At 48.5% G+C, this 15467-nt stretch overlaps 1 protein-coding gene across 1 annotated transcript in view; it reads right to left on the reverse strand.

Moving 5' to 3' along the window:
- Nucleotides 1-876: 876 nt before the first annotated feature.
- Nucleotides 877-15467, reverse strand: part of Acer1 (alkaline ceramidase 1) — a 22194-nt gene continuing 7603 nt past the window's right edge. The window contains exons 2-6 of the mRNA XM_050125283.1: nt 6850-6964; nt 6623-6764; nt 5890-6027; nt 1922-2059; nt 877-1678 (exon numbers count right to left, since the gene is read on the reverse strand). Coding sequence (XP_049981240.1) covers nt 1510-1678; nt 1922-2059; nt 5890-6027; nt 6623-6764; nt 6850-6964 — 702 coding nt within the window. The 3' untranslated portion in view covers nt 877-1509. The remainder of the gene's footprint in view (nt 1679-1921; nt 2060-5889; nt 6028-6622; nt 6765-6849; nt 6965-15467) is intronic.

Below are 15467 nucleotides of genomic sequence, written 5' to 3' on the forward strand. Positions count from 1 at the left end.
GATGAATGGGTGGATGGGTGGGTGGGTGGACGGATGGATGGAAGGGTGGATGGGTGGATGGATGGAAGGGTGGGTGGGTGGATGGATGATGAATGGGTGGATGATGGATGGATGGGTGGGTGGGTGGGTGGGTGAATGGGTGGGTGGGTGGATGGATGGATGGGTGGATGGATGGATGGATGGATGGATGGATTGGTAGATGGATGGATGGATGGGTTGGTGCTGTGGGACAATGGTCTGTATCCTGTTAATTATATTTTAAATAAATGCTGATTGGCCCGTAACCAGGCAGGAAGTATAGGCAGGGCCACCAGGCAGCAAGTAGATGCAGGGCAATGAGAACAGGAGAATTCTGGGAAGAGGGCACAGTCCACAGTCTTTAACCAGCCACAGAGGAAGCAAGATGTGACTGCCTCACCGAAAAAGGTACCAAGCCACGTGGCTAACATAGACAAGAACAATATAACTTACAATATAAGTTATAAGAGTTAATAAGTCTGAGCTACTAGGCCAATCAGTTTATAATTAATGTATATGTCTGTGTAATTTCTTTGGGACTAAATGGCTGTGGGACCTGGTGGGACAGAAAACCTCAGTCAACAGGTGGGTGAATAGATTGGTAGATGGATGGGTGGATGGTCATTGGGTTGTTGAATGGATGGATGATGAATGGGTGATGGGTGTGAGAATGGATATTTCCAAGGTTATACTTCACACACATGAGCTAATTTTAATCAACAGAAACCCCAGGAGGAAGAAAATTTTATTTAGAAACAGTGTTTGAACATCTGCACTAGGAAAGGCCACACCCTCATGACTATCCAAGCTGAATACTGTGGAGCAGAAAGTCAGATGTAGGTATGTGTATCTCCGTACTCTTTGTCACCATGGAAACCACCTGTGCTCAGTAGCCTTCCTTCTAAGTGCCTAGAATGGCTGCCATGCTCCCCTCTCACACATCCTGCTCCGTGATGTCACTCAGGTTGGCCCTCTGTTCTCTCCCACAGCTCTTGTGTGCCTCCAAGGCCTGAGTGTGAATGGCTCAGAGTACATATCCCTGTGCCTAGGGGTGGAGCCTAGAATGTTTTCTAGGATACTTCCCACCTTCCCAGAACACGGTCATGCTCACATTGAATCTATAACATTCATAAATAGTCCCAGATGTGTGAGATGCCAGAGAATAAGCACCGTGCTTCAAGCAAGTGCTGTATCAGCCACATACCCTACCCATCCACCACCGCATCGTGGCTGTGGAGAAGCTGCGGTTCCAAGGCTGAAGGAGGACACAGGCCAGTCATGCAGCACACCAGGCATCCCCTGCCCCTCAGTCACCAAATTAGCGCTCTGAGCCACAAGAAAGCTCATCTTGTGGCCACAGCAGGACAAGGAGTGTGGATGAGGGAAAGGAGAAGCAACCACAAGCGTCCTAACTGAAGTAAGTCCCGGTCTTCTGTCCTCAGAGCGCAGACATCTGAGTGGCTTGTCGGAGAGTGGAGAACCCACCAAGGCTCAGCAGTTTTTGTCGTTGTCCTGGATCTCCACATAGGGTAGCCCAATGAACCAACTATCCCGGGGCCAGTAGTGGACTTTGAGGGTTTGACCTGGCATCTCGTACTTTGCATCCAAAAGGGCCATGGTCACGATACCATAAGGGAAGGTGATGCTTATGAGGACATGCCTATGGGTAAGGGAAGGGAGGTAAGAAATGAAGAGATGGCCCGGCCCAGTCTTCTTGGATTCTTGTGGATGCTGAGTGGTATCTATAGTTCCAGACTGCTAGGTGTAACCTCTCGCCACCACCACCACAGCCCAGTCTCTGGGTCTTGTTCCTCTTCCCCTCCTACATCCCAGACCTCTGCTCTAAACTCTGGCATCTTATCTCTGACATGGGGGGTCTTCAGATCCAAAATGGGTGCTTTACCAAATGCTATGCAGATAGGAGAAGTGGATCCGCTGCCAGAAACTGCAAAGCACACGGTCACTTATCCAGCTGGTCAGCGCAGCAGCCCATAATATCACAGACATCTCAATCAGATGCCGAAGGTCCCCATTGCTGGTCCTGGGGACAAAAACAATGGCTGAGTCAAGGGTGTGTGGGTGGATGGATGGACAGACAGACAGAAAGATGGATGTATAGGTGTGTGGTTGGGTGGATGGATGATTGAACAGGTGGATGGATGGGTGATAGGCAGATGGATGGTTGGATGGATGGATGGATGGATGGATGGATGGATGGATGGGCAGGTAGATGGATAAGTGGGTGGATGGGCAGATGGATGGATGGATGGATGGATGGATGGATGGGTGGATGGGTGGATGGATGGATAGATGGGTGGATGGATAAGTGGATGGATAAGTGGATGGATAAGTGGATGGATGGTGGGCATGTGAATGGATAGGTGGATGGGTGTAAGATGGAGGAGAGGTTTGATGAGTACATTTGCATTAACACAGTGTCCTAAGTGATTGATGGGAAATTTCCTCTATCCAAGACATGTATCTCATAGGTTGGGAGAGGGAAGGAGCAGAAGTGTTTTCTAGGGACCTGGTTTGCTGTAGGTTGCCTCTGAGGTGTCCCACAAAGTCCCTTGTATTAAAAGATCTTTCTTCACCTCCACTCTGTAGGGAAGGGATGGAACCTTTCAGAATAGGAGCCTAGATGAGGTCTTTAGGTCACTTACAATGTGTTCTCGAAGGGGGTTGTGGGAATCCCATCCCAGTCAATAGGGTCAACCAATCAGTCCCCAAACCTCTTAAAACCGTCAGCCCAAATAGCAAACACAAAATTGATTGGTTCTTTGTTTGTTTGTTTGTTTTTGTCTGTTTAGACAAAAAACGATTAGTCCAAACCAGGCACAGAAAGACACATTTGTCATCCCAGAACCTGGGAGGCTGAGCCAAGAGGATGATTGAGATTTTGAAGGCCAACCTGGGCTACATAGTGAAGGCCTGTCTGAGGGGAAAAAATGAAAATTTAAAGTACTGGAATAATTCTTGTGGTCCCTGTCTTTTTCTTTCTTTCCATCTCTCTGCCTCTCTTTGTGTGTTTCCCTCTGCCTCTACCCTCTGCATCTGTCTGCCTCTCTCTCTCTCTCTCTCTCTCTCTCTCTCTCTCTCTCTCTCACACACACACACACACACACACACACACACACACACACACCATATCTGCCTATATGTTCCAACCTTGCTTCAAACTCCTAGGCTAACCTAATCCTCTTGTTCATCCTTCACGGTACCTGAGACTGTCTAGGTCTCCATCCTGTGGAGTCATGTGGGACTAATCTTAACTCTTCTTGCTGTTTTAGCTGTGTTACAGTAGCATCAGAAAGCTAACAATGGTGCCTACTGTGTGCTAACAGCTAAGAATCACTAAGGTGTGTGTGCGTGTGCGTGTGTGTGTGTGGCAATGCATTTTCTGGTGGCCATGTCTTGAGACCACTCAATCTGGGTTCCTGGCCAGCAGAGTCAAATCCCAGTCCCCAGGAAAAGAATGTTCTGGAGATGAATGAGGAAATCGTCCTTTATCAGTAGACACACAGACTCTGCCTGCTCACCTCGTGATGAAGAAACCATTCACTGGGTTCTCTTTGACTAGTGGCTTCTGATTGGCTTGACTAATGATGTCTACATCACTTTGGTCAATGACTTCCAGCTGGCTTGACTAACAGTCTTCACATGTGCTGCTCTGTGGTTTCTGGGCATGATCAATGGCTTCTAATTGGGTTGACCTGTAGTTTACAGTGTGTGACCTATGCTTCATAGGAATTTCACTTAGGAGTTCTGGATGGTTTGGCCTATGGATTTTAGTTGGCTCAACCTATGGTACACAGTCACTTAGACCTATTTTATGTGGTTGGCTTGGCCTATGTAGTTCACTGTCTGCTTGTACTATGGTTTGCTGTTGTCTTGACCTATGGTTCGCTGTTGGCTTGACTTAGGGTTCCCTGTTGGCTTGACTTAGGGTTCCCTGTTGACTTAACTTAGGGTTCCCTATTGACTTGGCTTAGGATTACCTGTTGGCTTGACCTATAGTTCGCTGTTGGCTTGACCTATGGTTCACTGTTGAATTTACCAATGGTTTCCAGTTGGTTGGACTATAGTTTCCAGTATGGTAGACCAGTGACCTCTGCCGGGATTGGCCAATGATTTCTAGTTGGCTTGGCCAATGTGGAGTCCCAGCAGGAACTGGAAGGATCAGATCAGGGCCCTGTAAAAGGACACTCTCCCTAGCCACCTCCTTATGGCTTCTCAATCCAGCTGTCCCAGCAGCTGGAGGCCAGAATCTCTGCCAAGGTGGTACTATCCTGAGGATTACCTATTACCAATTCAAGTTAGTTTAGTTGAATTTAGTGTACATTTTCATTTTGAAAAAGAATCTCCTTTTTTGAAATGTTTCTCAGTTGGTCCTATTGAGTAGCCCTGAATTGCTAAGACCCAGTATGAGTTACAAATACAAAACATAATTATCATGATTCTATCTCAGTGGTAGAGAACTTGGTTAGTATGTAAGGGTTCTAGGTTCACCGGGGATGGTGGTGCACGCCTTTAATCCTAGCACTCAGGAGGCAGAGGCAGGCGGATCTCTGTGAGCTAGCTAGTTCCAGGACAGGCTCCAAAGCTACAAAGAAACCCTGTCTCAAAAAACCAAAAAAAGAAGAAGAAGAAGAAGAAGAAGAAGAANAAAGCTACAAAGAAACCCTGTCTCAAAAAACCAAAAAAAGAAGAAGAAGAAGAAGAAGAAGAAGAAGAAGAAGAAGAAGAAGAAGAAGAAGAAGAAGAAGAGAAAGAAAGAAAGAAAGAAAGAAAGAAAGAAAGAAAGAAAGAAAGAGAGGTTCTAGGTTCAATTCCCCAGCACTCGGGGCAAGGGAGGGGAACTATAATTATCAAAAAAGTTAAATTCTGCTTTAATACAAGGGCAGGCAGAGGCAGGAGGATTTCTGTGAGTTCAAGGCAAGTCTGGTCTACATAGAGAGTTCCAGGGCAGCCAGGGAGACACAGTGAGGCCCTGTGTCAAAACAAGGAACCAAAAGAACATGTGTCTTAAGGAAAGGGGGGTGAGCTGTGAGCCTAGTGTGGTGCCACACACCTGTATGGCCAGGAGGAAGGAGTAACAGGAGGTCAAAGTCCTTCTCTGCTTCACAGCCAGTCCAGGTGCACTGAGTCCGTGAAACCCCAAAGCTAAATTTAAAAAAGACACTCTGGGCGGCCGAGATGGCTTGCAGGTGAAGGCGCTTGCCGCTAATCTGATGGCTCACAGGTGAAGGCGCTTGCTTGCCACTAACCTGACAACCCCAGTCTGATGAGCAGGACCCACTCGTTGACCTCTGGCCTCCACACATCACTGTGACGCACTTAAATAAGATGAATGAATGACTATAAAAGCCTGTTTTTAGGTAGACAATGTTTCAGGCAGACTTACTGACTGCTCTGAACCCGTCCTGTTAATGGGTCATCATGGGGAATGGGCGCCCCCTGCAGGAGACTGGAGTCAATGACCGCTAAGAGCACAGGACTCCAAGGGGTTCAGAACCAAAACCCTTCTAGGCAGCTACAACCACCACTTGTGTTCTATAAAAATGAATTGCTTTTTTAAAAAATAAAATGGTGCTGGGAATAGAACCCATATACTACTATATATTAAGCAGGGACTTTACACTTGAGCACCCAGCCCCTCACTGAGAGATTCTAAGCTGGGGCTCCACCCTGACTGCCCCATCCCATCACTGGGGATTCTGGGCGGGGCTCCACCATGACCATGCCCCCAACCCTTCACAGGGGGATTCTAGGCAGGAACTCCACCTCTGACCACGCCCCCAGCCCCTCACTGGGGAATTCTAGACTGGGCTCCACCTCTGACCACGCCTCCAGCCCCCCCCCTGCACTCACTTCTTGTACTCCTTGTGCACTATGTACAGAATGTGTATGGCGATGCTGTTGAGCGCATATGCATTGATCGTGGGCTTCACAAACGTCAAGAAGGTGCTGATGATAGTGGTCGTAATTACAAGGCAGCTGAAGTAGTACCTGAGGGAGGGAAAGGATGGGCAGGTGTCCCAGAGGTGCTGGAGTATTCAGCAAGGTCACCTTGGGCAGCCAAAATAGATTCTACAAACCCAGAACTCTGAGGAGTTCAGCTGGGCTCAGGAGGAACCTCCGGGTTCCCTTGGGTCTGCTCAGGAAGGACAAGATTCAAGAGAACCCAGAGGTACCAGACCAGAACTAAAGAGAGCTTGGAGTGAGCTGGGATGATGAAGGAGTCAGAGGACTCAGGGGCCTGGAAATGTCAGATGAGGGGTTCAGGGAAGCTTGGAGAGTTCAGAAGATGGGGAACAGGTATCAGTGTAAGGTTTACGAGGGTTCTTTGGGTGTAGAGGACCCTTGGCATAGGTTCCTAAGATTCCCCTTCCCACAGTGACTTAAAACTAGGAAAAACTTCCTGCCTTTCTGGCGGTAGAGGAACAGGTATGTGGAAACCCAGGAAAGTCATGAAAGATCTTTGGAGAATTCTCAGGTGGCCTGGTGTTGAGAAGGAACTTGAAGCGCTCTCGAATGGTCTCAAGTGGAGGATCTGGGATGGGAGACGGTCACACGGGGTCCAGAGAGGGCGCGTGTGCGCTACCTGTTTCCTTTGATGAACTTCGGGAAGTAGCAACGGGGCATCCACACGCTGTAGCCACTGGCCAGCAACCACAGGATGGAAATCTCATCCAGCAGCTGCCCCAAAAAGCTGAGTGTCATGTGGAAGTACATGGAGAACAAACCTGTGGGGAGCGGAAGCAAGCAGAGGCTGTCAAGAAGGGGTGCTGTTTCCAGAACACTTTCACAAATTCACACACCAGCACATACCTATGACCATGAAGAGGACCGAGACGCCGTAGATGGCCCAGGTCCGTTTCTGGGCATAAGGATGCATGAGGAACATTATGATAGGTCCAAAGATGAGGAAGAACACATTGCTAAACTGCAGGAGAAGCAAGAAGCAGGCTGGTTAGACGAGAACAGATAAGGGACTCCCGTCCACCTAGAGCTCCCCCGTGGCGGTTCCATCATCCGGGCTGTCCAGGAAAGAACCTGGATTTGTCTGTCACTCAAATATCAACTTCCCAGAGCATCTTCCTGATTTTAGTTTACTACTTTTTAAAAACAGAGTCTCACGATATGGCTGTACTGGAACTTGCTATGTAGACCAGGCTGGCCTCAAACTCACAGAGATCCACCTGCCTCTGCCTACCAAATGTTGGGATTTAAGGTGTGTGCCACCAACCAGCCTTCCCCTCATTTAAAAAAAAAAATGTTATTCATTAGTATTCCTAGACTTTGATCCTAACATTCAGGAGGCAGAGATAGGTTGATTTCTGTGAATTTAAAGCCAGCTTCATCTATATAGAAAATCCCAGGCAGCCAGGGCTACACATTGAGACTGTCTCAACAAACAAACAAACAAAAATCATTGTTTCTAATGGAATCCTGAACCTTTGGCATACTGTTAAAAAAGAACTCCACCCCGACCATGCCCCCAGCCCCTTCACTGGGGATTCTAGGCAGGGGCTCTATTCTGACCACACCCCCCACTGATCCTGCCCTCCATTCCTTCACTCCAGCCATTATTCTGTTGGTTCTTTCATTTACTCAGTGAGGGTAGTGTTGAGGACTCACTAAATCTTTTGCAGATATTCTCCCTCATTTTTCCCTTAGTGGATTAAAAATGTTCAGGACAGACATGGTGGCATACGCCTTTAATCCCAACACTCTAGAGGCAGAGGCAGGTGGATCTCTGAGTTTGAGGCCAGCCTGGTCTACAGAATGAGTTCCAGACATGTCAGGGCTACACAGTGAAACCCTGTTTCAAAAACCAAAATCCATACATGCATTTAGTTCAGTGTGGTGATACATGCCTGTAATCTCACAGATCTGGAAGCTGAGGCAGGAGGAATGCCAGGAGTTCCAAGCCATCCTGAGCTATGTTGTAAGTCCCTGTCTTTACTGGACAGTGGTGGCACACGCCTTTAATCCCAGCAGAGGCAGGTGGATATTTGTGAGTTCAAGACCAGTCCAGTCTACAGAGCAAGTTCCAGGACAGCTAGAGCTGTCAGAGACAAGTAAATTCAGCAATACCTGTGCACAGCATCCATCTTGTCTAAGGAGAAGAGGAGAAGACTATCTAAACGATATTTAAAGACTATGGGGGCATTACCCAGGCTCGAAACTAACATTCCACCATTGTCTAAAAGGGACATGAGGGCCTGAAAGAGCTCAGCGGTGAAGGTGCTTGCTGTCAAGCCTGATGACCTGAACTAGATTCTTGGAGCCCACATAGTGAAGGGAGAACTGACTCCCACAGATGTCACCTGCCAGCCCTGCCAGCATGCATGCATTCCATAACCACAAAGCCTGAGAGCCAAAATAAACTCCTTTTTAAATTGCTTTTGCTAAGTATTTTCTCACAGAAACACAATAGGTGGCCACATGAGTTCCTCACCGCCATCCTCTCTTCTTCCCTCTTGGCTAAATGGTGATATGCTGTGGCTTAGTCATGTAAAAGGTAAATCCTAGAGACTAACAACACCTAAGCCACACTGATCCGAGTCTCTGCTTTCTTCTATTGTAGCGAAAGTACTTGTCCGGCTCCCTTGCAGCTACACTACACACAGCCATGTGACTTGGTTTTGACCAATGAGATGCAGGCATAACTGTTGCTTCCTGTTTGTGTTTCTAAAGGCATGGGAGTTGCTCTCACTCTCTCTCCACTTCCCTCTTTTCCTCTTCTCTCCCATTTCCTCTCTCTTTCTTTCCTTCTCACTCTGCATCCTGACTCAGCCTCCTGAGGGCAGATGTTACAGATGTGCCCTGCCACGTGAGTAGAAATGCAGAAAGGTAGAAACGGGCTGCCGGCAAGGGGGCCACGGGGGTGACGCTGCTATGATGGCCGCTAAGGCTGTCCACCTAATCCCATCCCCAGGACCGCATGTGGTGGAAGAAAACTGACTCATGAAAGCAAGCCTGTGGCCTCCATATCTCATGCTGTGGCACACGGGAATGTGTGCACACATGTGAATTAATAAAGAAGGAACGAAGCAGTGTTCTACTTAGTGCTGTGAGAGAGCCCAGAAGAACCTTGAACTCTTGATCCTTCTGCCTCCACCTCACAAATGCCAGGACAGCAGGTGGTGTCACCATGCCTGGCTGAACCAAGCAATTTGGGCTTTATGCACGCTCAGCTATGCCCAGCTTTTTATGCAGGGGCTGTAGATTTTAATTCAGGCCCATCTGCTTGAAGAGTATGTTTATCCCTTGAGCCATCTCTGCAGCCCCTGGAGGTTTTATTGAGTCACAATTAACAGGTGTGGGTGCCGAGTCCTGCACAGACTATTCCTGGAGACTTGATAGGGGCCATGAGGTGATGGAGGAGGGTCATCTGTCTATGTGTTACTTTCATTGGTTAATAAATGAACTGCCTTGGCCCTTTGATAGGACAGAAAATTAAGTAGGTGGAGTAAACAGAACTGAATGCTGGGAGGAAGAAGGCAGTGAGGCAGACGCTATAGCTCTCCTCTCCAAGATGGACACAGGTTAAGATCCTTCCCGATAAGCCACCACCTCGTGGTGCAACACAGATTAATAAATACGGGTTAAAGCAAGATGTGAGAATTAGTAAGAGGCTAAAACTAATGGGCCAGGCAGTGTTTAAAAGAATACAATTTGTGTGTTGTTATTTCAGGTATAAAGCTAGCCGTGCAGGAGCCGGGTGGGAACACAGCCCACCGCTCCACACAACAATGAGGAAATCAAGAAAAGACATAGACACAGACACTTAGAGAAAAGTTGGGGCCAGATGGGCCATGCCCTCTAATGGAGATGTACCAGCAACAGCCAAGATATTCCACACGTTTTTTATTTGTCCAGGTGGAGGAGGTGGGGCTGTGGTACACAGCTGAGATGTGGTTCACCTGGTTCCCAGGGAAGTCTCTGTAAGGGGACCATCTCAGGCTGTGGCGATCTCTGAGGAGGGAGTCGAGATGGCTTGTTTTTGCACACAGTCAGCATCCACACTTGGACCAGCAGCTGGCTCCACGGGTTCCCTGAGTCTCACCACAGAAGGCTTTGCTGCTTCCTTGGATATGAGGCATCAGGGTCCTTGACACAGCTGTGGTCATGTCAATCACACAGTCTTAGGGCTTCCTCTGATCCCCACACTTAGGGTCTAAGTGGCACGGGCTTTAATCCCTGCTACCTTGCTGACTAACCATGAGGCTCTAGAATGGTAACTGGTTCCCCAGCACCCACATCTGACCTGTGAAATAGGCACAGTCTCCCTTCCCATTGCTGACTCAAAGGCTCCAGGACTTACTGGCCTCCGTGGCTACAGTTTCCATCTAGTCAAGAGCACCTGCCAGTTAGCAGTTAAGAGCACTGGCTGCTCTCCCAGAGGACCCAGATTCAACTCGTGACCCCCATAGGGCAGCTCACAACTGTCTGTAACTCCAGTTCCAAGGGATCCAACACTCACACAGACACACATGCAGGCAAAACACCAAAGCACATAAAATAAAAATAAAATAAATATAAAAGAACACTTGGCGGCTCTGGAACGGCCCACGAGCCCAGCTACTCCAGAAGCCGACAGAAGAGAACAAGATGGAAGGCAGCCCCAGAGACAGTTTAGTGGGTGAAGTGCCATGCATGTAGACCTGGGTTCAAATCCCCAGAACCCATGCAAACCTAGACAGACAGTGGAATCCAGGTCTCTTCCTGAGTGGCAACAGATGGAGACTGGAGAAGCGCCAGAAGCCGGCCAGCCCGGTGTGCTCAGCTCAGAGGCAATCAACCAAGAGAGGCACCTCTAAGGGAGGTGGACGGCAAAGACTAACACCCAAGACTGTCCCCTGACCTGCACACACATGCCATGGCCTGTGTGTCCCACATTCGCACACATGAGTGCACACACACATTCACAAATATATATATTCTCCAGTGTCTACATGTGATCCTATGATATAGACCTCAGGCCAGTGCGATGGCTAAAAGTGCTTGCTGCCAAACATTGCTTGCTGATGACCTGAGTTTGATCCCTGGAGCCCACATGGTAGAGTGAGAGAAGCGACTCCCATAAACTGCCCTCTGCCAGTCACATGCACACTGTGGCTTGTGCATGTGTACACACATGCACACACACACACACACACACACACAAATAGGTATGGTTTTTAAAAATATACCCATGCTTATGCAAACAGGTAGGTTACAAGATAAGAGAAAAAAGATCTAAAGATGAAGGGGACTGGTTGGGAAGAGGAAGGGGACCCACAGGAGTGGGGGGAGGGCAAGCGAGGATGAAGGGCTTTGGGTAGAACATGCTGTACATGTATGAAAGTGTTACGTGGAACCCGTTACACCAGATAATTGACATCTGCTACCAAGAACCAAGGCTGAGACATCATGCAGAGAGAGCTTGGAACACCTTGTCCCTCAGGACTGTACGGAAGAGGAGGCAGAAAGGGGAAGAGCCGGGGTGATGGAGGACACCAGGAGAGCTAAGCAAGGCTTCCATGAACTCACAGAGACTGCAGCAGCAAGCACAGGACCCTGCATACATGACCCTGCATACACGTTACAGCTGTTAGCTTAGTGTTTATACAAGACTCCTGAGTGTGTGAACATGTAGGTCTCTGATTCTTGTGCCTGCCCTTGGGCTCTTTTCCTTCTGTTGGTTTGTCTTGTCCAACTTCTTGTGACAGTTTTTGTTTTATCTTTTTATTTGTTTGATTTTTTTTTTCAAGACAAATTTTCTCTGTGTAGCCTTGGCTGTCTTGGAACTCTGTAGACCTGGCTGGCCTTGAACTCAGAGACCTGCCTCCTGGGATTGAAGGCATACACCACGACCTCTGATGGTTTTTTTTTAATGTTTTATTTATTTAATGATTTATTTATTATGTATACAGTATTCTGCCTGCATGTACACCTGCAGGCCAGAAGAGAGCACCAGATCTCATTACAGATGGTTGTGAGCCACCGTGTGGGTGCTGGGAAATGAACTCAGGACCTTTGGAAGAGCAGTCAGTGATCTTAACCTCTGAACCATCTCTCCAGCCCACCTCTGGTGTTTTTGTTGCTGTTTTTGTTTTAATTGTTTTTTGAGAAGGAACTTAAAGGTGGATGAGTAGGAAGGAGGAGAGGATCTGGAAGAATTTAGAGGGGCAGATTATGATCAAAACACATTTAAATTTAAAAATTCTTTTAAATAAAAGTTAAAAAAAAATAAACCAGACTGGGTGAGGTAGAGCATGACTTTAGCCTCAGCCTGAGCAGCAGAAGCCGGCAGATCCCTGTGAGGCAGCCAGGGTTCCAGGCCTATTTCTCGTCAGCCTGCTTTCTCTGCTGTGATGAGCTACACCAGGAGTGACGCAGCCTGGAGGGTAGGCAGCTTATATCATCGTCACAGACCATCATGAACAGACGCTGGGGCAGGACTGCTAGACAGGAACCTAGCGGCAGGAGCTGACGCAAAGGCCATGAAGGGTGCTGCTTACTGGCTTGCTCGCCCTGGCTTGTTCAGCCTGTTTTCTTATAGAATCCAGGACCACCAGCCCAGGCACAGCACCTCCCACAGTGGGCTGGGCCCTCCCCATCAATCTTTGATGAAGACAAAACCCCACAGTTTACTCCCAGACTAATCTGAGGAAGGAATTTTCTCAACTGGAGTTTCTTCTTCACAGATGACCCTAGCTTGTGTCAAACTGACAAACAAGTATAGCTACAATGACTTCGTAGTTTAAAAAGAGGAGAAAGAGAGAGAGAGAAGGAAACAAAAAGACCCCAGAAAAAAAAAGTAGCTTGGACTAGGTAACAATAGAAGATGGACTCGTCTCAGAGGTGGAGTACCTACCTAGAATCCAATAAGGGGCTGGGGGCGTGGTCAGGGTGGAGCCCCGCCTAGAATCCCCCTGTGAGGGGTTGGGGGCGTGGTCAGGGTGGAGCCCCGCCTAGAACCCCTGTGAGGAGACTGTTGTGTTGTTCGGGATAGAGCCCCTGGCTTTGAAGAGGTCATAGGTTTCATACCCAGTACCAATAAACAATAAACAATAAACAATCACTGTAACCAACCCTACTTCTTGTGCCTCTGGAGGAGGCAGGGAGAGGTGGTAGGGAAAACCTGTTGGGTGTCCCGAGTCAGGGACTGTCTCCAGGAATCACTTTGACACCCTTGTCCTACGTTCTGGCTCTCACAGACTCACCTGTCCTCTACCCACTGTTCCAGGATCGCTCGCTGCCATTCACTGCCTGTCTGGCTTGTGGGTTGGGGCGGAGTACCTGGAGGCAGCGCCTGCTTCAGGACAAGACTTACCTGTAGGAATTACCTTCCACGAGGTAGTAATCAGGCAGCCTCCCCACCCAGTTAAGCAAGAAGGGCTTTCAACCAGGCTCCTGCGCAGTGTTCTGCTGTGTGACCCTGGGAAAGTAGCTAAGTCTCTCTGAGCCTTTATTTCCCTCTTGTTAGAATGTGGAAAGAGTCTCTTATCTCAGGACTCAGCACCTGAAGCTGGAGGATAACCAGTTCTAAGCCAGCCCAGGCTACTGTAGCAAAACAGAGGGTGGAAAAGGGTAGCTACTTCAAAGGCATTTTATGAGGGTGACAGTTAAATATATTGCATTATATAGGATTAATAAATGTCAGTGGTAATTACAATCATGTTTGCTGTAGAAATAGCTTCAATTATTTTTTTCATTTATTTGCTTATTGGGGTAAGAGGTTGCATGACATACGTGTGGAGTCAGTGAGCAAACTATGGAAGTCAGTCCTTTCCTTTCACCACATGGGGCCCGAGGACCAAACTCAAGTCATCACACTTAGCTTCAAGCCCCTTTCCTGCCAAGACCTCTTGCTGCAGTCTCAAGTTTTATCCAATGCTTCAACGCACCACGAGCTATTGAGGCTCCTGTCTGTACTTCCTTGTGTTTTGTTCTGTTGAGACAGAGTCTCTCTGTGTAGCCCTGATTGTCTTAAAACTCACAGAGATCTTCCTGCCTTTGCCTTCAAGTGCCGGGACTAAAGACGTTCACCAACACTGCCTGGTTAGATCCAGTGGTGTCAGCCTGGCTGTGGTGCTGGAATGAGGATCAGAAGTTCAAGGCCATCCCTGCTGGATACAGTCAGAGGTTGGCCTGAGTTACACAAGGCCTATCTCAAAACAACAGTTCATTCGTTCAGTCATCGACAGAGAATGGAAAAGTTCAACTCTCCCATCCAGGATCCTGGCCTGACTTCTTGAGCCCCTTGACAGCGGCAATGTCTGTCTCCCCTTCCAAAACACCACATCCACCCAGGCAAGGTTTTCTATGTTTTGGTCCCCTCCATGTCCCAGAGCCCAGAATTTTCTGGCAGCCTCTTCCTTCCTTGGCTGGCGAAGAAGGAAATGAAAAGACTATTGTCCCATCTGCCTGGATGTCCATCCACCTCAAGAGCCCAGCAGGGCAGAGGCCACCAACTCACAGAGAACTAGAGGCTGGGGAGATGACTAAGGGGTTAGAGCACTGGCCATTCTCCCAGAGGACCCAGGTTCAGTGGCACACATCTTTAGTCCCAGCACTAGGGAGGTAGAGGCAGGCAGATTCCTATGAGTTCAAGGCCGGCATGGTCTACATAGTGAGTTCCAAGACAGCTAGAATTCATATAATGAGACCCTGTCTCTAATAAGCCTAAATAAATAAATAGCAAGCTGGACCTCACCTGACATTGACTTCTGGCTTACACACACACACACACACACGCACACGCACACGCACACGCACACGCACATGCACACGCACGCACACACACTCCAGAGAAGTCTATCTCTTTGGATTGGGGCACACACCCTTCACTAACAATTATGTAATTCTGGCCTCTTATCTGCAGGAAATACTGTGGGTGTGCCCACTTCCATATCTGTCTGTCTCTTTGTCTGAACTAACCTGTATTTAGCCATCCTTACTCTACCAGTGGAGAAGCAGGAAAGCAGAGGCTGCAGATAGTAGACCAGAGAAGGCTAGACTCCCAGCCTTGGTACACAGCGCTCAAGGGCGAGCCAGAAGTGACTGACAGTGAGCTGGCTCTGAGGACGACATGGGCAGGGAATGGTGGATGGCAGTCCATGGCCCTTCCAGCGCTCTGCCCTGGCCCCCAGCTCCTGCTTGCTCCTACCTCCTTGTGTGTGCTTGGGCTGTATGATTCCCACGTATCTTCCCAGCCCCCTTGGGGCTGGAGAGAGGACACCTCAGTGATGTGGGAGTGTCATATATCAATCTGTTGATTTCATTGGTTAAGTTATAATAAACCAGCTGCTTGGCCTCATGGCTTGGAACATAGATGGGAGGAGTAAACAGAATAGAATTCTGGGCGGAAGAGGAAGTGAGGTCAGACTCTGCTCTGCTTCCGGAGACAGACCCGACAGCTCTGCTGGAGCAGAGACGCCATGCTCAGCTCTCCC

This window comes from Alexandromys fortis, unplaced genomic scaffold (genome assembly GCF_014885135.2).
Source record: "Alexandromys fortis isolate MF-2015 unplaced genomic scaffold, M_Fortis_MF-2015_v1.1 scaffold_243, whole genome shotgun sequence".
Taxonomy (NCBI): Eukaryota; Metazoa; Chordata; class Mammalia; order Rodentia; family Cricetidae; genus Alexandromys; species Alexandromys fortis.